The sequence below is a fragment of the Rhinolophus hipposideros genome (genome assembly GCF_964194185.1).
Source record: "Rhinolophus hipposideros genome assembly, chromosome: 8".
NCBI classification, from domain to species: domain Eukaryota; kingdom Metazoa; phylum Chordata; class Mammalia; order Chiroptera; family Rhinolophidae; genus Rhinolophus; species Rhinolophus hipposideros.
The window spans coordinates 48,938,901-48,962,432 of NC_138054.1; the positions used below are offsets into that span (position 1 = coordinate 48,938,901).

The 23,532-nt window shown below is 41.8% G+C and overlaps 1 protein-coding gene across 2 annotated transcripts in view; it reads right to left on the minus strand.

The window, feature by feature from the left end:
- Positions 1-23,532, minus strand: part of ROR1 (receptor tyrosine kinase like orphan receptor 1) — a 379,097-nt gene that overhangs the window by 24,876 nt on the left and 330,689 nt on the right. For both annotated transcript variants that reach the window (XM_081055997.1, XM_081055998.1), the window contains 3 exons: positions 12,594-12,721; positions 10,152-10,469; positions 8,288-8,533 (listed from right to left, as the gene is read on the minus strand). In XM_081055997.1, coding sequence (XP_080912123.1) covers positions 8,288-8,533; positions 10,152-10,469; positions 12,594-12,721 — 692 coding nt within the window. The remainder of the gene's footprint in view (positions 1-8,287; positions 8,534-10,151; positions 10,470-12,593; positions 12,722-23,532) is intronic.

The window sequence follows — 23,532 nt, forward strand, 5'->3', positions numbered from 1 at the left end:
CAAATCTACTAAATAATTTTTGATGTAACCAAACAAAAGAAAGACTAATAAGTTTTAGTGAAGACTTGAAGGCTCAGCTGGACCCAGCAATAGCATAATAAAACTGTTTAAATTTTTTTCATATATGGCACTTATAGCAACAAACTATCCTTCAGTGACAACAGTGAGTCCTGATCAAGAACATCATGGTCTTAAAAAACCAAAATGTCCTTCGATACATGAATGGATAAAGAAGTTGTGGTATATATACACAACGGAATACTATTCGGCGGTAAGAAAAGATGATATAGGAACATTTGTGACAACATGGATGGATCTTGAGAGTATAATGCTAAGCGAAATAAGTCAGACAGAAAAAGCAGAGAACCACATGATTTCACTGATATGTGGTATATAAACCAAAAACAACAAAAGAACAAGACAAACAAATGAGAAACAAAAACTCATAGACACAATCGTTTAGTGGTTACCAGAGGATAAAGGGGGTGGGGGGTGGGAGATGAGGGTAAGGGGGATCAAATATATGGTGATGGAAGGAGAACTGACTCTGGGTGGTGAACACACAATGGGATTTATAGATGATGTAATGCAGAATTGTACACCTGAAATCTATGTAAATTTACTAACAGTTGTCACCCCAATAAATTAAAACAACAACAACAACAACAACAACAAAAACCCAAAAAACACGTCATGGTCCTCTTGTACCTGTTCTGGTTAACAGACACCAAAAGGTGTCTTCCACTGTACGAGTTAGGTTCTTAAGAAGGTCTTTGAAGAAATAAGAAACACCCAGAGGAGGAGGATTCGGCCTCCTGGGTTCAGCCAAAGGGATCAAAGAGAAAATCAAATGAAAGATGTCTTCAAATTTGGATGACAAATGATGCCAGAGGTTACAAACTAGATCCAGTACATAGACTTGTTCCTTATTAGGCTTTTTTTTTTTTAAATTAGTGGCCATCTTTTTTTTTTTTTTTTCAATTGGGAGATTTCACATACACGTTTAGGTTTCTGGCATGCAAAGGCAGATGTTGAGCTGTCGGAGCCATCCCATAACCACTTTGGGGTAGAGATGTTCCTAGCTCTGGAGGTCTCTGGCAATGTTCAAGCAGAGGCTGGATGATTTGTATGGTTTCTCCCAAGATTCTCTCACTTTGTAAACTGAGTTGACATACCTTCTTTAGGCCCTGCAGAACTTGTGACTCACTTATAAAGCAATTGCTTTCAAGCTGAGTGTTGTCAGCCCACCAGATTCAGTCTCAGGCCCTGTGTACCCGGCACTAGGCTGTGTCTGAACTCTATGTGACTAACAGTCTTAAGAAGGGGCACCCTTGTTCTCTGGCTTTCATTTGGGTTCAGCCAATGGGAGTCCTTGGCAGGATAAAAGGAACTGCCTGGGGCAAGAAGAGAGTATGGTGATGAGTTTGTTCCTCTGGCTTCCTCCTTGCTGGGTTGCCTGCATCCCTCTAGCAAGGGCCATGGCATGCACTGGACAGCTCTCCCTTCAGCCTCACCTACACTTGACGGGGTGAGGTAATTGATGCTTCCCTTGCCTCTCCAGGCGTGGGATGGTAATGTCTCCCACTCCTGCTAGCCCCAGGTCATGCACCTTATTGGCTTCCTCTAATTCTGCCAACACCATTAGAAACAGTCTCTTTATAAAATTCCCCTTAGTCTGTTTACGTGTGCCTTTTGCTTCCTGCCAGAAATTTGGCTGATACAAAGCCAATAACAACAATCATTGTGGTGTTATATCAGAATTCTGTCACCAAAGGGTTAAGATGACAAGAAGCACTTCCTAACCACCACATGGTTAGCTCAGGAGTTGAGAGCTTCCAAAAGCTTATTGCTAGAGTAGCTGACACACTGGGTAAAGACTCAATATATACTGGACACAATAAAAAAGCCTTTGAGAGAAAATTATTTTATGGCTAAAAACATTTCGAGAACATGACTTAGTTAGAAGTTTTGGGTAACTATTGTTCTTTACTTTGTTGAAAATGTATAAAGACTGGAGACCAAAGTACATCTTGAAAATCTCTGTAGTATAAAAATAACTCTTCCGGAAAGCTTCAACCTATACAAAGCAGTGCTGTATTCCTTCCTCCTATCCCCCTCCCCACCATCCAATTCACTGTAATGTTCAATTTTGGTTTGAAGAAATGGCTGAAAGACAAATTGCCTTACAACAGGTCTTCTATGAAATATGGGAGAAGGCTGCTGACAGAGTGAGTTAAAAACTGCAGTGTTCGCAATCTGGAAAACATCTGCCTTGCCCTGAACTGTAAACCACCACATTGTAGAAAATGGTTTGTGACAAAGCAGAACCCAGGGTGGGTGTTTGTAAGGTTATGGGACAAGTCAGGGCTATTCAGGCACAGGCCTGGGCATCGTGCCCTTTGGCAAACTGCTATAAGGCAAGAACTTAAAAGGAAGTACAAAAGCAACAGGCTAGGTATGAAAACTCCACGTGGCGCCCAAACGTTTCCTACTTTTCTTATCAATGGGGACTCTTCAGTGAAGCTGGTTTAGGAGTAAAAACAATATTGCTGCTTGGAAGTTCTGTTTGTTTGGGATCAGGAGAAACCTTTACTTAGAGGTGAATCAGACATGCTAGCTGGGTGAGCGGAAGAAATGTGGCCCCAGGACTTGATCTAGAATAAAATAAAGAGCTAAAGTTTGGCGATAAGAACACCAATGCAATCCAAGTTCTGCCTCCCCATACAATTCAAGAAAGAAAAAAAAAAGGGATTTCAATTAGTGGGGGAGGCAGAACATAAGTCATGTGGTAGAATGCAGCCAAAAGAAAAGCGCTAGATCGTTGCAAAAGGAGCTCTCACTCAGGGAACTAGACATTTTCCACAGTTCTGCCCGCCCCAGCTTTGTAGAAAAGCAATGATAAGGGCCGCAGTGAAACTGTGAACCTGGGAGGTGTGCCTAGGTGCCAGTTGGAAAGAAGAGAGGCAAATGTTTCTTTTTCGACTTAGTTTCCACCCAACCCACAGTATTTGGCTTGGAAGGTGGCCACAGTGACTAGAGGTGAAAGTGTGGTGAATGAAGGTTTGCAGACAGAATCTCAGGGAAGATGGCCAATTCTAAGGACTGGGACTCGGGCCGCCGGGAACGGAGGAGAGCTGGGACTGAATGGGAACACGGCAAACACTGTGATGCCTGCTTGGAGTTGCTGGGAGAGCTGGTCCACGTCACGGCTGGGACTAAGTCAAGTACCCTGGATTCTCTCAGAGGACTGTCTTTGTGTCTGGGGGCACCCTTCCTGTACCTGAGGAACTGAGAATACCAATATCAATGGACAGTGCCCCGAAAACCTAGACAGTTCATAATCAAAGGGAAGAGGAAAGTAATGGAGAACTGTTTAGTCCTCTGAATAACCTAGACCTTTTTTCTTTGAGGCATTGTGGCATGGCGGACAGAAGACTGGATCTAGAGTCCCATGAACCTGATTGGAATCTTATAATTCCAGTAACAGCAATGTTGCCTCAGCTTCTCCACCAGTAAAATGGAGATGAAACCTTTATTCTATGGTTGTTATGAGGATTAATTATTTCAACACATCTTATTGGGCATCAACTAAGTCATAGGCCAGATGGCGATGTAAAACACGTAGCACAAGGATCAAATATATGGCGATGGAAGGAGCACTGACTCTGGGTGGTGAGCACACAATGGGATATTATCGATGATGCATTACAGAATTGTACACCTGAAACCTATGTAACTTTACTAACAATTGTCACCCCAATAAACTTTAACTAAAAAAAAAAACCAAACACCTTAGCACAATATTCAACAAACAGCGGTCATCATTAAAATGCAAAGCACATAACAGCACACAGAACTTTTGGGAATGATCTGACAAGTGCTTAATGTGATTCATGTTTTTTTCACCTGATTCTTCCACTAGATTGCAAGCTACACCAGGGCATGGTCTGATCTAGCTTGCTCGCAAAGTCTGAAGCACAATAGAAGCTCAACACGTATTGGTTTCAGTGAATGACTGAGTGAGTAAATAATTAATCATTCTAAGAGATGCCTGGGGTAGGAAAGAAAAGACAGGGAGGCTGAGAGGTCAGGTCTTATGTAAACTATCTTTTCTCCTTTCACTTTCTCCAAGCACTGCCTGGGTACATGCATGTAACCATAGCCAAGCCAATTCCCAGAATTCGCAGCAGACATATTTGGCTGGGTTTAATTTTTATATCCTGACTTAGAGTGAAAGGTCACAGATAAAATGATCTGTGGCAGACTGTTCTTATGTGCCTTTCTTCTAGAAAGCACAACAAATGCTCACATTCTGCGTTTAATAAGGCCTATACTTCTTTTAGCCTTACTAAGTTGAAAGAAAAACAAAAGTTATCACTAAGAAAATGAGAAATCCCACGGAGATTTTGAAATTTCCTTAACTTGGACTAAACTAAAGAATATTCCCATGAGACTCTATCCCACTTGGTAGGAGGTAGAAAAGGGCTCGTTTCAAATCGGCCCCACACGCTTACAACTCATTGTAAGATGAAGTTATTTTCAATATCTATCTCTCTATCTATCTCTCTATCTATCTATCTATCTGTCCAACTATCTATCTATCATCTACTTACCTATCCATCTATTTACACAAACACATACACACTCACATACATAAATCACAGCGTTTAGAAGACTGGTTATAGGTTTGAGTTCTGAATCCACTTATTAGCTATGTGGCCTTGGACAAATTCCTTAACCTCTCTACGTCTCCGGTTTCTTTTCTTGGATAGAATAAAAGCCACTCATAGGGTTATATAGAACTATCATAAACGAGATAATGTGTAAAAAACCCAGCATAGTCTTTAGCTCATTGTAAGCACTCCAGAAATGGTAACTGCTGTTTAATATTATTACCCTATAGTCTACATTGTATAATGTATACAATATATACAATATACTGCATTCTATAATGTAAATTGTGTAATGCCTATCCAGCCTCAGGTTTCCCTCAACCCTGGCACTACTGACATTTTGGGCTGGACCATTCTTTGTGAGGGTTGTTCTGCGTATCCTCGGATGTTCAGTAGCATCCCTTGCCTTTGCCCAATAGCTGCCAACCCTACCGAGTTGTGATGCTTGAAGTAGCTCCAGACATTGCGAAATGTTCCCTGGAAGGAGGAATGTCCCTTTTGAGAATCACTGGTATAGAAGAAAGAGCCGCGAGTGGCCCTAGAGATAAGAGATCTTGTTTCTATGAACTAATATGTGATCTTGGGTAGGTCCTACCACTCCTCTGGGACTTGGTTTCTCACATGGTAAAACATGGCAGGAAATTCCTACTTTATCTTTCATGATTTTTATAAGGATGAAATGAGAAGAAAAAATCAAATGCTCTAAAGAAGTGTCATAAAGCAGGACTCTATTATGATTATTTGGTTAGAGGTTGGCTATCGAGGGGCAATGAGGAGAAGGCTTGCTTTGGGACAACCGCTGATGCCAACCTGCTCTCTAATTCTCACACTGGGAAGCCACTGGCCTCTCAGCAGCTTCTTATTGATCACATGTCAAGGATTCCCTGTTCCTTTAATGGATGTATTTGTGGCTTGGCCTGAAGAATTCAAGAGGAACTGTTTTCTTTCAAAATGAAGTGAAATGAAGTGAAATTACAAACAAATTATTTTTGTAAGTGGTGACAACTGCCTTGTCATCTCTAGATTTAAGTTTCATCTAAATTTATCTCTCACATGAGTAAAATTAACCGGTCCTCAGAATTTTTACTATGTCCTCTGCAGATTGATATTCACAAAGAAGTATTTTGAGGGTTTCCAACATCACGGCACTGATTAATACTATAATAACATACTGAGTAAGACTGTGATGAATTTCTTCATCAGCAAGGGAACATTTTTTGATGTCATATCATAGTATGGGAATCAGTATACTGGAATCCAGAGGTTGAAACCATTGTCTTTTTCTTATTTATCTCCAAAAAAAAAAAGTATCTTTAAAGGGGAAATACCAGAGTGTCTGGGAAAAGAGCACAAGCTTTGAGTTTGGTCAGAGCTTATGTAGATAGATGAGTGTTCAAGGTCCACTCCCATCTGTTGTGCAATTTAGACAAGCCCTTTCGTCCTTCTGAACCTCAGTGGAGCATATTAATAACTCCTACCCACAGTGTGGTTATGAGGTTTAAATGGAGATGTACATAAAGCACGGAGCCTGAATGATGCAGTCACATGGCAGGTGTTTTGTAGATGTAGGTGATCTTTCTCTGCGTACAGGCTGGTTTCATCCCTCTGAGCCTGTGTTTGGTCTGATTACTTCAGGAAGGCCATGGAAAGGCAAACCAGTACGTTTTTGGTATAATTTAGAGTCTCGACTTAAACGAATTGTCATAAAGCTTGAATGAGATTATCAATAAATCTTTTAGTTTATGAGCAAATTATCTTCCTACTTCACGTGGGCATTCATTGGATATTAAGGGTCAGTAGTGACCCGCAGAATAATGGCATTCACCCAGAGTGGAGTGAACAATGTGTTTCTTCCTTAGGCTAATTCAAGTGGTCTCCTTAAGGACACACATCCGTACCTGCAGACAGCACAGCAGAGAGCGAGAACATGAGCTTGGGGTCAGATAGACTTGCCACTTACTAGCTGCTCTCTGAGCCTTGGTTTCTTCATCAGCAACACAGAATTAATATTAATACCTGCCCCAGTGCGAGGGTTCATATAAATAACACCTATGACCACCCCAAGCATCATGCCTGGCACATGGAAGGTGCTCTGCTAGTGATGCTTTTTCTCCTTGGCTCTCTTGCAGATCTTCATATCATGCCTGGTTTAGGAGAAGGGATGGGACAACTAAGGAAATGATCATACTCCTACATTGTATTGTTAGTCCTTTCCTATTGATATTAGATATAGAATGTGGGAAAAGTCCTAAATTACTAAGTGCAAACCATTTAAAAAACATAAGCTAACTGTTTTGAGGTTTCCAATGGTGGTTCTGGAAGAGTTAATGTCATAATGTGTTCTTCGTGTTCCATATGGAGGCATTTTAAAGCCCAGCAGGATAATAGGGGTCTGGTCACTCCTTCCTCAAACTCAACTTGCCATGCTCAACCATCTGTAAAACCAGTTCGCAGGAGAAGACAATATGGTAACCCGTAACATATAAGAATGAAATCATTGAATAATAGTTTCCCAAATTTTCATCACAAAAGCTTCTTTTTAATATTTTTATTACTTTTTCTTAGGGACCTCTTCCGTAAGTTTTCGCTTCCTCTTCTCTGTTTCAGAATATTTATGCTAACTTCTATTGTATCACATACACTACATTGTGATTGTAATGTGAATCAGATTTTATTCTTCTTTCAACTCCCCTACTCCATACTGGGCTGCTCTCATATAATACTCGGCAAGCTGAGAGCAAGTATCCCTTATATACATAGACTATACACTTATTATAATAGATTCCTTTTTACATACTGACTAATAATTATAGGAGACAATGTGTATTACACATTTACCATCTTCCAGACATCATAGGTTTTTTTCAGTTAACAGCTCATTTATTCTCACAATAAACCCTAGGTGTCTGTCATTGTGATCTCCATTTTACTATTGTGGCTTTCCCAGCAGTGACATCCTGACTGTCCCACTATGCCTGGGAAATCCAGTTGACATTATTTATCTGTGAGAACTAGGATCAGGAAGATGAATCAGTTTTAAAAGAGGACCAAACTCCAGGTTTCACCCACATTTTCTTTCTCGTTTTCCTCCACTCCACACTGATTCAGGAATTTCATTTGCTTCCTATACTTCTGCAGTAAAAGGATGAGACAAAAGACAGTTTATCCACAGATTGCGCTGGATAACTGGGTATGGTTATCCTACCCTGTGGGTGTTCTCAAGGACACAGGGAGAAGTTACCTTTCTGTTTCCGGCACACCTGTTGTGCTAGAAAGATGCACTAGGACATGGACCATTGTGGGTAATTTCTTTTTTTCACACAATTGTGATAAGATATTTCACCTGTGCCTCTGGAGAAACTAGTGCCTGTTATACCCAATAATACAATGGCTGTAGGAATAAAAGCAGTTTACTCCTTGAGACTTTGTTTTGGTACCCAAAAAGGTGTTTAAGGAGAACCAGCAAGATTTATCCATCCTACAAACATAGTTTGAGATCAAACAAACACTACCAACTCCTGTGCGCCTTACAGGACTCTCCTATGGGACGCGGGACAGAATGGGTCTCTTCTAAAGGTGACTGAGTACAATAAATGCAATGAATTGCCATTTACCACATGCTGGGATGTCACACACGTCCGACTTAAAGTTTTCATCCAAAGTGAAGCACCAGGGAGCTTCCTTCTGATTCCCTGGGTTGCGGCAGTAGGAATGGCCTCCATTCAGCTCTGGGAAACGGAGGGCGGTGAAGGTGTGCATGTGTGGGTATTGGGAATTCCACGGCTGGCACTGGCGCCCAGATTTGGTCACACTGACAGTTCCCCGGTAGTCCACACCTGTACTGTTATAGCACTTGTGATCTGAAAAACACAAAAGGAAAGCCCCACCTGTGAGAAAGAAACAGAGGAGATGCTGGAGCACCCAGTCAGCGATTTCTGGATGGAGAATGTGCAGTTAACCTCATGGCTCCGGCCTCCATGCTGGTCAGGGGCCATGTGGGCAGTTTCCCTACTTGCACATAGGCTAGCACATAGGGCCTGCCTTGCAGCTCCATCCCTGGGAGGATTTAAAGCTTGTGCTTTAGGAATATAACCAGTACTCCACAAGTAGTTTTAATATTAAACATACAAAAAAAAAATCAGAATTGGGGCACAGGAGTAATTTCCTAGGAAAGGTTCAAGCTAAATTGTCCTTTCCACTTCTGCCTGATGGCCTTAGATATGAATCCCGTGACAAAGACTCTAATTCACAGAGACCGTCTACTAGGGGCACTACACTATTGGTCTCTAATAGGAGCTAAGACCATCTCTGTGCTGAATAGACCAGACACCCTTAATAGAAACAGGTCCTATTAAGTCCTCCTCCCAGGTAACCACAAGACTGTCACTTGAAAGCACCGCAAAAATCTAATTGACTTTAAACAAATTGAAACTTGGAGGGATAATGGTCAGATGATCGTAATAAAAGTAATAATGATGGTACTACTATTATTATGTGCTAAGCACAGTTCTAAGCCTTTTAGATTCATTAAGTTATTTCACTAATAAGATAGTATCAACTACCAAAAGGAAGCTGAAAAATTACCGGTGAGTTTAATTCTAGATGAATGAGAAATGTACAGAGAAACAGTCTTTTGCTTAATGGTGGTAAGAGGATAGAGGATGGAGGTAAAGCTACACACACACACACACACACACACACACACCTTTTATATTGTGGTACAATACACATACCATAAAATTTACCATTAGTGCATTTAGAACATTCAGAATATCAGGCAACCTTCAACACTATCTCGTTCCAGAATACTCTATCCTCCCAAAAGGAAACCCTATAATCTCAGTAAGCAGTAACTTTCTACTACCAACTACGCCCTGCCCCTGGCAACCACTAAGCTACTTTCTGTCTCTATGGATTTATCTATTCTGGATATTTCATATAAATGAAATATCTGGCTTCTTTTACTACCTTCATGTCTTCAAGGTTCAGTCATGTTGTAGCATGTAACAGGATTGTATTCCTTTTTATGAACGAATAATATTTCATTATGTAAATATACCTCAATTTGTTTATCCACACATCTACTGATGGGCACTTGGGAGGCTTTCACCTTCTAGCTACTGTGAATAGAGCTGTGATGAACCCTTGCGTATACGTTTTTTTGCTTGAACACCTCTTTTTAATTCTTTTGAGTAGATACCCAGGACTGACATGGCTGGGTATGTAATTCTCTTTTTAAATCACCGAGGAACCAGCAACCATATTTTCAAGGTTGTTATCTTGATGGAGCTTCCTGCAGGTAGGCAGTATATCTAAGCCACTGCCAAGTGCTCACCCCCACATGGTGTGTCTTTAGCCCGTGGGAAGGTAATCTGGCTACCAGGAAGAATCATTACTGTGGATCGAGGCCCAGTTTTCACTGTGCCATGGGGTTGCTGGCCCCCAACGCCGCACAGAGAGCCAGGGGCTACCACCTACTTTTATTGATAGGATCCGCCATGGGAATTCCAATCCGGATACAGTTTGCAGCTTCAGGGCTCTCTGGCTGGGGGAGATCTTCACAGTTTGGCAGTTTCAGCCTCATCAGAATCATGGGATTTGATCTTGCAAAAATGTACTCTGTTTGACACAGGACATTTTCCAGGATTTCACATTCATCGCGACACAAGTCACGGGGCTTCGGGACGGATGAGGTTTCGTCACAGTACGGGAAGGCGTAGTGGCACAGGGAAGGAATGGCGAACTGAGAACACTTGTCAGATAAGTGACTGGAGGTGCCAATCATGGTGAAGGCAGCTGGAAAACAAACACAATGATTAACTCCCAGGGGCCAGGGTTTATCTTTGGTATCTAGTCAACAAATATCCGATATAAACATACCCTGGAAGGAATCTGCTATGCTCAAACAGACAAGACCAGGAGAAAGAGATTCATTTCAGATGTCTAAGCAGCTTACTTTCACTGGCTTGGAAAAAAAATAATTTTGACGACAAAGTTGAAAAAGCAAGATTAAGTTACATGTGTACCATTTCCTAATAAAAAGAATTAATTAGGTTAAAGTACAATATATTTTTTCATTTTTACTACAAAGCAACAGAACTTTGTGTTTCATCCGGTCCTTTTTATTAGTTTTGTGAGGCTTCTCAAACATCTGACAGCTGCAGGGCAGAACCTGCTTTATGCAGTGGCTGGGCCTCGTCGCAGAATTTAGTATTATGTGTTGCCTCTGAGTTGCTGGATGAGTTTGGGTAACTTGTTTCATTTCTTTGTGGCTTTGACTACTTTCTATTCCGTCCTCCGAAAATGAGTTCTCTCTTGGAAGTTCTCAAAGAGCACAGCTCAGTGGCTCGAGTGTGGATCACAGAGTGTTAATGGTCGCTGAGCCTAACTTCATATCCAGGATGGCCTCCATGTACAAAAAGAGTAGCAGCCTCCCTCTGCGTACTTCCATTGATACAGTGCTTACGCACAAGGCAGCCGATATGCTTGTTGGTACACTGTGTCCCAAAGTGTGTGCCTCAGAACATTAATTCTCCACAATATTAACAGCATTTGAGAAACTAGGGTTCCATAGCAAAGCCAGTTCGAGAAATGCAGGCTTAAACAAAGTAAAATGGATTTTTTTTTAAATAACCGTAATACTTTCCAGTAAGTTGATGTCCATTGAAATTGTCCAAGAGAGGATTATTATAAATGGGTCAGCCACTATTTATTTCGCAGCTCCCATTTATTTTTGTGAATATATAGTAAAAATATGTTGAAACATTCTCATATTAGGCAGTAATGTATTTTCAACAGCTCCTCCCCACTGTTCCCACTTCTGTTCTCTGGGATTTCACACAGAGTCCTTTCTCTTGAAAGCGTGAGGGCTTCAGCAAGTGGCAACTACATTTTCCACCATGTTGCTTCACATAGCGCTTGCAGAAGCCTTAGTTCTTTCAAACTTCTGGCAGGACAGAGTTTCTGGAGTTTTTGATGCTTTGTGTGCCCTACCTTGGGTTTGTTCTTGTTTCTATTAAACCCTAGGGTTGCCAGATAAACTATAAAGGCACCCAGTTACATTTGAATTTCATATAAACATTTGGGACATACTTCTACTAAAAATTTATCTGTTGTTTATCTAAAATTCAAATGTAACTGGGTGGCCTGTATTTTTATTTGTTAAAGCTGGCAACCTTATTAGACTCTAATAAAGGCAACTGTAATAGCTTGCAAGAGTCTGTGGCACAGGAATCTAATAACTACACTAATGGAAGAAGTGCGAGGAGGCTGTAACCCCTGGATCTCGGTCTGCAAAACCATACGAGGCCGCCTATACTACCTGACTAGCAAGTGCTAAAAAGTGCTTCACTATTAGACTTCCACTAAAGATGCTTCAAATTCAGAAAAATGAAGGGTAAAATATAGAAAGCTAGGGCAGGAAGAGAAGAACGATCACATTTCACAGAGGAAGAAGATTTTCACGGAGAGTAAGAGATTTCGCGCAAGTCATAGGAACGGCAATCCTGGGATTAGCATCCAGAATTTTATACTCTAAATTCATTCCCTTTCCATCTATATGATGTAACTTCCTAACAGTAAGCTCTACGAGGGCAGAGACGTATCTGGCTTACTTACCAATACCATCAGAACCCCCAGTGCCCAGTCCAGTTTCTGGTATGCCAAAAGCACGCAGTAATATTTATTGAGTGTTTGAATGAATGTGAGACTTTTCAAAGCCTCCTTTTCCTCTAAGAGCAACCTTCAATAAATTATTGTAACGTAAATTCCAGACCACAGAGATCCTATCTCAAGCTTCTTTATGGTCCTGCTCCTAACCCCTATGCCTAGCCTAATCTGTCAACTGAGGAGCTCAAGGAAATGTTTGGTGAGCAAAATAGTTATTCAAAGTGTAAATATAATTTCATTGGTGTTACCTACCTGTGATCTGATTTTCTATTTCCCCTTGCATGTGCAAAGACTCCATGTAGACAGTGCGGTTGCCGATAAATCTTGCACATGCAATCCCTCTGTATGGCTGACAGAATCCATCTTCTTCGTACTCATCTCTAAAAACAGAGGACAGACATTAGCAGATGCAGTATCTGTACACGTATCCAGTTGGACCTGATTGTGCAATGCCCTAAACAGTCACTAGGGGCCGCAGTCGGGCACAGTATCCTAAAGACTAAGAAATCAGGCTTTTCCTCAGCTCCATCCATCACTTAAAACATCTGTTGGTCACGTTGGTCAAGTTTCCTTCACCCCAAGAAAATAATTCTGAAACACAAAATCATCCTTAAATATGGGAGAAAACACTCTTATTTTCGCAGCTGGTGGTGGGCTGGAAGATGATGTAGTTATAAGGAGTAAAGAGGAAATGAGTTGGAAATCTGGGCATATGTTCTACAGTTTTTTGTTTTTTAGGCACAGATTATTTCTGCCTCATTTGCTACGAAGGCGTGGGCACATTTTCCACAAGTTCCACTCCAACTGATGTGTCAATTAGGTGTCTCTATGGGGTGAGAAGCTGGGTACAGCTGGAAAAAAGTAAGAGGATAGTCCAGTTATGTGGCTCCTCACTGCTTAGGACCTATTACCTGAGAAAGAACCGGGGCTACCCATGGACTGGAGAATTTCAAATGAGTCACGACATCCAAGCAAATCAAGAGAAAATATCAGTGGAAGTCCTACGTTCATGATCCCCTAAAACTTTCAAATATAGTCTTTGGAAAATTTTGCTGCTTCAAAATTATAATAATTTTCATTGGAAAAAAAAGATGGCGGGGCTATAGGTTTTATTCTGAACACAAACAGATACTAAAAAGTGATGTGCTTAGTGACGATTTGGTAAATGGCTAGAAATCTAAGATTAGACATTAGGACGCAAGATGGCAGGTTCAGCTCCAAAGGACAGAAACCGTAACCTCCCATAAGAGCCTATGAAAAGCACAACGTACCAGAGTACAGAATGGCCGACTGTTTCTCAAAGACGGACCACAACCAAACAAAAGGCCACCTGCTACATTTATGGGCTGACTTCCCCCCTGGATATGACTCCTCTGTTAACCTGGCTGGAATCCATACATTGTTTTAACAAAGTATCATTTTTCTTCTTTGGTTTCTTTTTTGGTTTTTGGTTTCTAAAGTTTAAAGTACTTTAGAGCAAAAGTCAGAACAAAATTCTCTTCCTGAGTTTGTCACCTATCCTTGGGCAACCTCTCCGAGCCATGGTTTCCTGATCGGTAAGATAAAGATGATAATTGACTTCTCTACCCTATAAGTGAAAGTCATGAGGATCCTATCAAATAAGGGAAACGCTTTTAAAAAGTGCTACACAGAGGTAACATGATTATTATTAAAGTATTTATAATTACCAAAAAAGACATTTATTTAGAGGACAATTATTTACTAAGCTCCTACTTTATAAAATGGACCGGGGTCAGTGCTATGGCTTTGGACTTCCTCACTTGGGGGTTCAGTGTGGGAACCTAGGAAGCCCAGCACAACAGAAAACCAGGTGAAACATATCTGATAGGGCTGATCCTTAAAAGACACTCATTTTCAGCTACTTTCTACTCCCTATTCACTAAAACAGTCATTTTGAAGGTGGAGATGGCGGAAGTATCTTTGGTTTAGTCCTAAAAATAGTTTGCATTGCAAAACTCTTAAAAATGTAACCTTTAAGTACAATACAAATGAATATATCATATACCTGACATAAAGACACTGAAATTTTAATGTTGCAAAATCCTGCAAGCATTCCACATGTTTACTTTCATAAATCCTAGAGTAATGTTGAAGTCTTTTTGGCTTAAATTTTACTTAGGTTGTAAAATTAACCCCACTTTTATTGGGTAACTAATACCATAAACCTATAGGGAGAAAGAAGGTTCTCGATGACCTAGACTTGGATCTTGGAAACTGAAGTACTGAGACCTCCACACCAGTCCCCTGCTATTACAGACGATGCTTTTCTCTCCCCAGGCATTAGCAGAACCCTGGATTTCTAAGGTGTCATTATGAGAACACCTCTTCCTCCCCCACATGAAACTCTTAAGGCCTCAATTTATATCTCTTGGGAGGACGAAACCCTGGAATTACCCCCAGATATAAATCCCCGACCTACTGGGAGTTCCCATATTTTATGTGTGAGGCTTAGGCTAAACTTCTTACCACCTTTCCAGTTCAAGACTCTAAAAAGACTCTTTGAATACTTTTTTTTCCAGAATAAAATGGCATGCAATTCCTTGGCCGCACATTTCTTGTCAATGAAAGGCTCAGAGCTGCAGGTGTATTGACTTTTTGACTGCGCCCCAAATTCCTGATATTCCGGCCAGTCTCTTGGGAACAGATATAAAAAAACAAAATATATATATATGTATATATATATATATATTATACACACACACACACACACACACACACACACATATATACAGTATGCTATGTCATCTGCTAGGGAGTACTTCTTGGCTCTTGCTGCTTATAAGAACCTCCTCAGGAAGCTTTCGAAAATACCAAGGCCCAAGCCCCACCTCGGACCTATTAAATCCTCCTCTCTGGGGACACAGCTTAGGCATTCAAGCTTTTTAAAAGAGCTCTTGGTGATTTGAATGTGGTTGAGAACCACAGCACTAGAAAAACAAACATGTATTAAGTGTCTGCCTCTCTCTGTGCTGGGTACTGGGCTAAGTGCTTTCTTCAAAGCTGACCCTTATGTAGTGTTATCATCTGTATTTTACAGAGGGAGACCCTCAAGTTCAGAGAAGTTAAATAGGTGGCTCAAATTCACAAAGCTGGTAAGTGGTGGAGCTAGGATTTAAACTTAAAATTTAAGGTCAAGCCATTATGTCGTGTTGTTAGATCTGTAATGCTACTCTGCTTTTCAATACTACTTTTAATTAAACCAGCCTAATTATAAATAAGACACGTTGTAATGTGCCTTTACTCTCTCTGTATGGGGCACTAAGTTTTACTTATGTATAAAATCCTGACAACTATCATATAAAAAAGGTGAAGGTATAATTATTCCCATTTTACAGATGAGAAGATCGAGGATCCAAAAGGGTAAAAAACTTGTCCAAAGTTACAGTTAGATTTGCCCCAAACTGGTGCTTGTCACCATGATATACAACTTCCTTCCAAATGGTTTGATTATGGAAGTTTTGGCACTGCTTACAGGGGCTTTCTGCTGTGAAGTTGCTTTGGTGTTTGCTGCGTGGCAAAAAGGTTTCTTTTAAACATAAAGTCACAATTGCCTTTCATCCTTTCCACTTTTCCTGCTGGCTTTAGCTGGAGGGGAACAAATGCGCCTCCAGCATTCATCAGTTTGATGCTTTTCTCCAGCGTACACTTCTTTCATCGCTGATATCCTCCATGCTCAGCAAATTAAAACCATGAAGCGGCTAGGCAGCGAAAGTGCAAGGGCACTTGCAATGCGTGTGCCTGGGGCGTTCTATAGAGGAGAAAAGTGTGTTGTGAAAGGGCAAATGGAATTTTGGCCATCCATCACAGAGGCTGGCACCGACGTGCACCAGCTACCTCTCCGTGATGTTAAGATGCAGGGCTGCTTTGTGATGGGAACTCATGTGTCTCATAAAGGTAATTTAGTTACCACACTGCCAGCCTCTCAAACCTTCCAAATTTGCTGTCATGTGATAGGGAAAAGCAAACATAATTTTCCCTGTATCTCTCGAGTCTCCCTTCCCCTGGATGAGGAGCTTATAAGGGATGGTCAGACAGGTTAAGAGTGGTCATGACCAAAGGGGTAGCAGTAGGAGCATCCATCCTAGAACCATCATAGACCAAGGAAAAGGAAATGCTGCCACTGTAAGTCACAGCCCAACGGAGGTTTACACAGTGCCAGTGGAAGTCAATAGCTACAGATTCCTGGGCAAGCTTCTCAGGTCAGTGAGCAAAGAAGAGAATTCTCTAAGAAAGAAAAAAGTGCACTGCATACGGTGGGGTACAGGAAGCTCAAGTCGTAGTATTTTAGAGCGAGGGAGAAGGAAAAGAGGAGAAGGATGGAGGAGTTAGTGAAGTAAGGGAAATGAAAAGATGCGGAATACCCCCAAACAGATGGCAACATGGAGTTGAGCCAGGTTTGGACCATGAACAGCCCACTAGCGCTCTCTTTAGTGCTTCCAGGGAGGGCAGGGTTTCTAGAGGTTGCCTCAGTTTAAGGGAGAAGAGAGAAAACTTGACTGCGGCTTTAGACACATGACTTTAAAAAAAGGCCTTAACAATATTGGAAAAACTGGTGAAATCCAAATGAAGTCTGTAGGTTAGTTAATAGTATTGTACAAACATTCATTTCTCATTTTATGTTTTCGCCAAATGTTAACATTAGGATAAATGGGATGGATATAGCTGACTCTCGAAGACACAAGGCAATAGGGGCGCTGGCCCCCAGGCTGTCTAACATCCACGTATACCTTTTGACTCTACACTCAGACCTTTGCAAATGCAGATTCAACAGTATTTTTGATCTGCGGTTGGTTCATTTCGCGAGTGCAAAACCAATAGATTATGAAAAGCTGACTGTATTTATGGAAAAAGGTCCACACATAAGTGAACCCGTGCAGTTCAAACCTGCATTGTTCAATGGTCAACTGTATGTGGAGACTGTACTTTTTTTGCAACTTTTCTTAAATATAAAAATATTGCAAAATAAAAAGTAAAGAAAGAAAACTACAGGAAGTCTTATAGGATGGTGACTTCATTCTTTACTGTGTGTAGACAGAACGGGAGATGCTCTGGTGTGAGAGTGTGGGGAAGGCCCTCAGAAGACCTCATTTAATCTTGACTACAATCTTACGAACATCTCCCCAGGCCTGTTGCTGGGTGGCTGAATTCCCATCATTAACAATTCGCTTATTTGTCTGAGGCTTGGCCTACTTCTAAATTCAAATGTATCCAGGAGAGATGACCTATTTGTTCAGGAAGGCCTCAGAGGAGATGATTGTTATTAGCAGTCGTCACTTTCCTCTGTATTGAAAGTTGTAGAGCAAGGAAGGCTGGGACAACTGATGTGAGGTCCGTGTGTGGAAGAGGAAAGCAATCTTCCGTGACATTGCACTTGGGTCCAGGACCAGCCTCATGCCAGGGGAGATGACAGAAAAGGAGGATGGGGAAGGGAGCGGGTGGGAGTCATTAGTAGAGCAGATCTACCTTTTGTCTGATTCATCCTTCACTCAGTCACAAAACAACGGATCAGGTCATTTCCTGCCTGAAATTCATTGTATATTCCCATACACTTCAATGTCCTGACTGCACTGTTACAGGACCCTTCATAATCTAGTTCCTGCCCATTTTTCCAGCCTCTATCCCTGCCAGTCGACCCTATGAACCTGATGATACCAGCTACACTAATGATCTAGCTAGTCTCCAAACAGGAAATGCCTTTTGAGGCTTCCTGGGCTTGGCCCACAATCCTCCGGAGGCCTGCGATGCCCTCCCTTCTCTTTTTCACCTTGTGAATGCCTTCTCAGCTTTAAAATCCAAATACTCCTAACTCCTCCAGGAATGTTAGTCCCTGAACCCCCAGAGCCTGCATACACCACTCCCACACATTTCTGACTTTATATTATATTTATCTGTTTAGTGCCCACCTCGCCAGTACTTGCCAGCGAGGACCATATCTGATTCAACTTCGTAACTTTGGGGACTGGTACAATGCACAACTCAGTAAGTGAGTGGAATGAGAGATGGCTGAATGAGAGAGGGGATGTTGTCGAGAGATGCCCCCCTCCACATAGATCTTCAGAGGCAGAAAAGAAGGCCTATTGCCAAACTGACCAACAGAACTGCAATAGATGAGGAGATGTCCTAGGCTAGTCCACTGACAGATAACAGGCGCCTTCCAAACCGGAAACCACTTTCTTCCTCAGCCGATTGTACATTGGAGCACGGGCAGGCCTATAGAATTATCCAGCTGAACTGATTCTTGCTGATGCGTTAGGTCTTGAAAATTCCCCTTTGGGAAAAATAAGACCAGTTAAAATGCATGCCTCTCCTTAGTAGGAAGAAAATGGATGGAAAGATACTTTGGTAACTATAAAATCTCACTTAAGCAAAAGATTGAAAACAGGTACTCAAACAAATACTTGTTTACAGCAGCAATATTCACAATAGCCTAAAAGAATGGAAACAACCCCAAATGCTCAACAGATGAATGGCTAGACAAAATGTGGTAGATACATACAATGGCATATTATTCAACTATAAAAAAGGAACAAAGAACTGAACCGTGCTACAACTGGAAGGATCTTGAAAACATTATGCTAAGTGAAATAAGCCAGGCACAAAAGGCTACATATCACATGATTCCATTTACATGAAAGCCAGAATAAGTAAATCCATAGAGGTAGAAAGCATATTGGTGGTTGCCAGGGGATGGGGGGGAGGGAGGGTTAGGGAGGAACAGGAAGTAACTAACTATTCAATGGGTGTGGAGTTTTATTTTGTTTTGATAAAAATATGTTAGAACTAGATAGAAGTGGTGGTCACACAACATTGTGAATGCGCTAACTGCTACTAAATTGCTCACTTTAAAATGGTTAATTTTATGTTATATGAATTTCACCTCAATTGAAAAAAAATCTTATCGATATACAAGGCACAAGGTAGCGGGACCTTGGGAGAGGGCCACTGGTTGGAGTTTCAAGCCTCAGAGCTGGGGAGATGTTTGTGTGTGGGGGGCTAGCTTTGTGGGTCACGTGGCAAGCAGGCTAATGCCTACGAGCATTGGTAATTTACACAGTACCAGCAGGTTTCTTTGTTCCGATGCTCATAGCTCTTCAACTGGAATGCCAGAGAGGGTGGTGTGACAAGCTCACAGCATGACAGCGTCATGGGGACAGATTGCAGTGAATGAAATAATCTAACACTTTTGAGTTTACCCCACTCAGCCCCTCTTAAGGGCCTCGCTTTGAGCCACGGAGATGAAATCACATCAAGATGCTTGCCCCCAAAGCTCTAAATCTTGCTTTGAAGGAACGCCATCACACAGCTCGGACAGCTGAAGTATCCCTAGGCATGCTCCAGTGAGCAATTTAGAAAAGTGCAGGTTATTTTCTCTCATGTGGTAAGTAATCTCTCTTTACCCAAGCAAAAATAACTTAGCAGTGCCTTCCCAAAAGACCATCGTGGCCATAGTGGATGGAAAGTATCCCTTTAAAAATGTGTAAATCAGGCCACATATTAGCTGATCTGGTTAAAGCATAGCCACAGGCAGACACACACACACACACACACACACACACACACACACGGTGCTTCCCAGGCTGGCTCTAGCAACCTCAGGGCTGGGCGCACAGCTCCTCACCTCAGAGGCTGGTTTCTCCCTTGGGAGGGGCAGCCAGGTCTCCATAAGCTGAAAATCGGCTCTGTCTTTTCATTAAGAAGGGAGATACATGATAAAATGAAGGATCCAAGTAAAGGCTGCAGAATTATCCCAATGTGGATAAAAGATCAGAGACCCAGAAACTCTAAGCACAGTTTGGTCAAAAATGTCACCACTTCTCCAAAAATACCTCCTTCTTTTTCCTGAGAAGACTTGGAGCATCCTTGCTTAAATGCCAACCAGGAGGAGGGGAAATCATTTAAATCTTATCAGAATTAACTGAGCACACCTTGGAATTAAAGGCTCTCCAGAAAAGGGGCATCAGGACAAATATGTGTGGAGATGAAGAAAGAGCTGGCCCGAGTGAAGGAGAGAAGGCGAGCGTTCTGGAAAGGGAGCTGTCGGGAGTACCAAGAGCATACTTTGCCTTAGGCTGGCTGTGGTCGAGGAATTAATTACAGGTTAAATATGTGATGCCAGAGTTCTCTCACAGACTGTTTTCTAAAGACCAACCTGAATGTGGGCATCAAAGAGGGTAATGAGGTAACATACTTGACCTTTAAGGTCAGGAGCTTTCAAAGTGAGCGAAGCAAGGCACAGTTACCCAGAGGGGTGATGACTCACAGAGAAGACTTCAATCTATCAGGCTGAGAATTCAGCTCACCCTAACACCAGGTCTTCTCTTCGTGGAATGCCTTTGTGAGCACACGCCATTTTGAGGTGATTGTGCCGCGCAGCACGTGCTGTTTCCCACACCTGGGCACCGACAATTGTTGACATGTATTTCCTTAGCAAAAGAGTCCCTTACTCTTTCTCACACCACTTTCTTTTGCTTTAAAAAATTAAATTAAATTTTAAAAGGTTTTTTTTTTTCTTGGCTATGAACCATTAAAACAAACAGATGAATAACGTTCTGTCATAGTTTCCAGAATAGCACATAATAGTTACTTGTGTCCAACTTAGAAATGGGAAGGTATTGGCTTTGCTTCACAGCAATGTTTGGAAACACAAGGGTTGCATTTCACTTTGGAAAGGAGCAGCATTACCCAGGCTTGTATCTCAAAAAAAAAAAAAAAAAAAGTAATTTGAGAGAAAATTATGCATGTAATACATTTTACTCCTATTTAAACACATATAGGAAATTATAAGACTGCACTAGTATGGTATTTGTAAAAATACAGAAGATCACTAACAAAAAGAATGAGTGATTCTCCCCCATCCCTCAACCCCCCATTTACTGAGGTTTTCGTGGTAGGGTAGCCTTGTACCTTCCGAGAAGCCCTGACGTGTTTTTACTTTTCCTCCTTTGGAGGGCTTACTTTACCCCTCAGCTTAGGCTGAAGCTGGGAATAGGTGACAATGGACGTGGAGCCCCCAAGTTCTGCCCCCTTCTGCCCCCCGGTTCTCATTAGAAACCCTTTAGATGTTATTTGGCAGGTCTCCAAAACATCAGGCATTCAAACTACCCCCTAAATTTGCCCATTGAGAATAATGGGAGTTTAGAATAATATGAAATTCACACATACCAATCTGGTCAGATTTTCTACCACAAATGTTACTAGGATTGCTTTGATTTTTTTTTCTTCACTTTCCTTTTATGCCTTGGGACATGAATTGAAAAAACAGAAAGTTTGTGGAAAGAGTGGTAAAGGGAATTTAGGAACTTCTTAGGAGGGTTTTAATTTCATCTTGCTACTAAAAAGTGGGGTGAAACCCAATCCCCAATTCTTGCCTTTCTGTTTCATCTCAGCTTTGTTTCTTATTCCTTCTGCTGATGGCAGTTATGAAAGACTACAGTAGCCCCCCCTTCTCAGCCTGGGATGTGAATCATCCCTTTGTCCAGCATATCCACACTGTATACCTTACCCGCCTGTTAGTCACTGAGTTATCAGATCGACTGTCATAGTATCACAGTGCTTGTGCCCAAGTCACCTTTATTTTACTTAACAATGTCCCCAAAGCACAAGAGAAGTGATGCTGGCAATTCAGACACGCCAAAAAGAAGCCGTGAGTGCTTCCTTTAAGTGAAAAGGTATGTGTGTATAGGAAAAAGCATAGGATATATAGGGTTTGGTACTATCTGAGGTTTCAGGCATCCACTGGGGGTCTTGTAATGTACCCGCGTGGGTAAGTGGGGACTACTGTGCTAGCCTCTATAAAAAGCAGTGGCGAGTTTAATGCCTCCCCCAACCCCCAACCCCACATAATGCAACACAGAGGTGCTTATGTCAAACATAGAATCTTATACATTTAAACAATTGTAGGGGAGGCAGAAATTCACATTAAAATAGGGATTGATTTCTGATGCACCAAATGGGAATATTGCAATTGGATATTGGTATCTAACGATTGGTATCTGTCAATACCAAATACCTATCTTGACAGATAGGGGTATCTGTCAAGAGACCCCTATAGACAAGGGGTCTCTGAGACATAAATGTGAAATCCAAAGGGTTCTTTAAGGAGAAATTAGGAATAGGCATGGATTTGGGGGGCTTTAACTAGGGTGGGACAGTGCAGAGCAGAGAAAAGGGGAGGGCTTATGTCGTTGGCATTCAGATACTAAGGATATAATGCCTGTTCACCAGGACTTCAGAGTCTAAGTAGGAGAGAAATAGAAGTGTGATAAATGTAATCTCTGTTCCCCTTCCTCCCTCCTTTCCTCTCTCCCTCTCTCGTCTTCCCCCGTTCTTTTCAACCAACAAGTCTGTTGAAGTCTTGTGCTGAGAATAAAAGAAGGGGTATCCAGTTGAGGCTGGGAGGGCTTCTGGAAGAGGTAATAGCTAAGGGAGGAATAGTCAACAAATCATGGATTAACTAGCATGCTAGCCAAGGTAAGCGGAGTCAGAGGCAGAGTGAGGCTTAATGGGAATAATGGGGGTGGGGGTGGGGGTGGAAGGAGACAGGACAGGCCCAAGGGGAGGGTCTTAACCTGCAGTGCCTGGGGAGTAAAGAGGTTCAGCATAACATCACCTTCTCTGTGCACTCAAATCTTGCTTTCATATTCCCCTAAAGGCTTTTTTAACATAGTCTTGTTCTAAACTTGCTACCTAAAAATGGTAAGAAAAAAGGGGTGGATTTTATACTGAAGACAAGGAGACACCAGAAAGTGATATGATTAGTGACAGCGTGGCACATGGAGGGGCTGGAGATCTAAGGCTGAAGATTAGGGCCCAAGATGGCAGGTTCAACTTGAAATAACTGAGGCCACAACCTCCCGCAAGGGCCTGTGATAAACCCAAGACAGAGTCCAGAACATCCCGCTATTTCAGTGGAGAGAGCTGAAATAGCTCTGCAACCTATGTCAGAGGTGGCAGAAAATGGTGAGAGCTTGTGTGGAGGAGAATTGTACATTCAGGGCAGGCACTGTGCCTTGTAGCTGTTCCCTGGGCCTACCATCTTATGGAGTCAATTAGTTGGGATGGGACTTGGCAGCCTCTTGTCCAAACTTCTCTAAAGGTGAAAGAATCAAGAGTGAGTAGCTATGTGGCTCGCCCAAGTTCACTACGTAATAAGATGGGCAGAGGAAAGTGT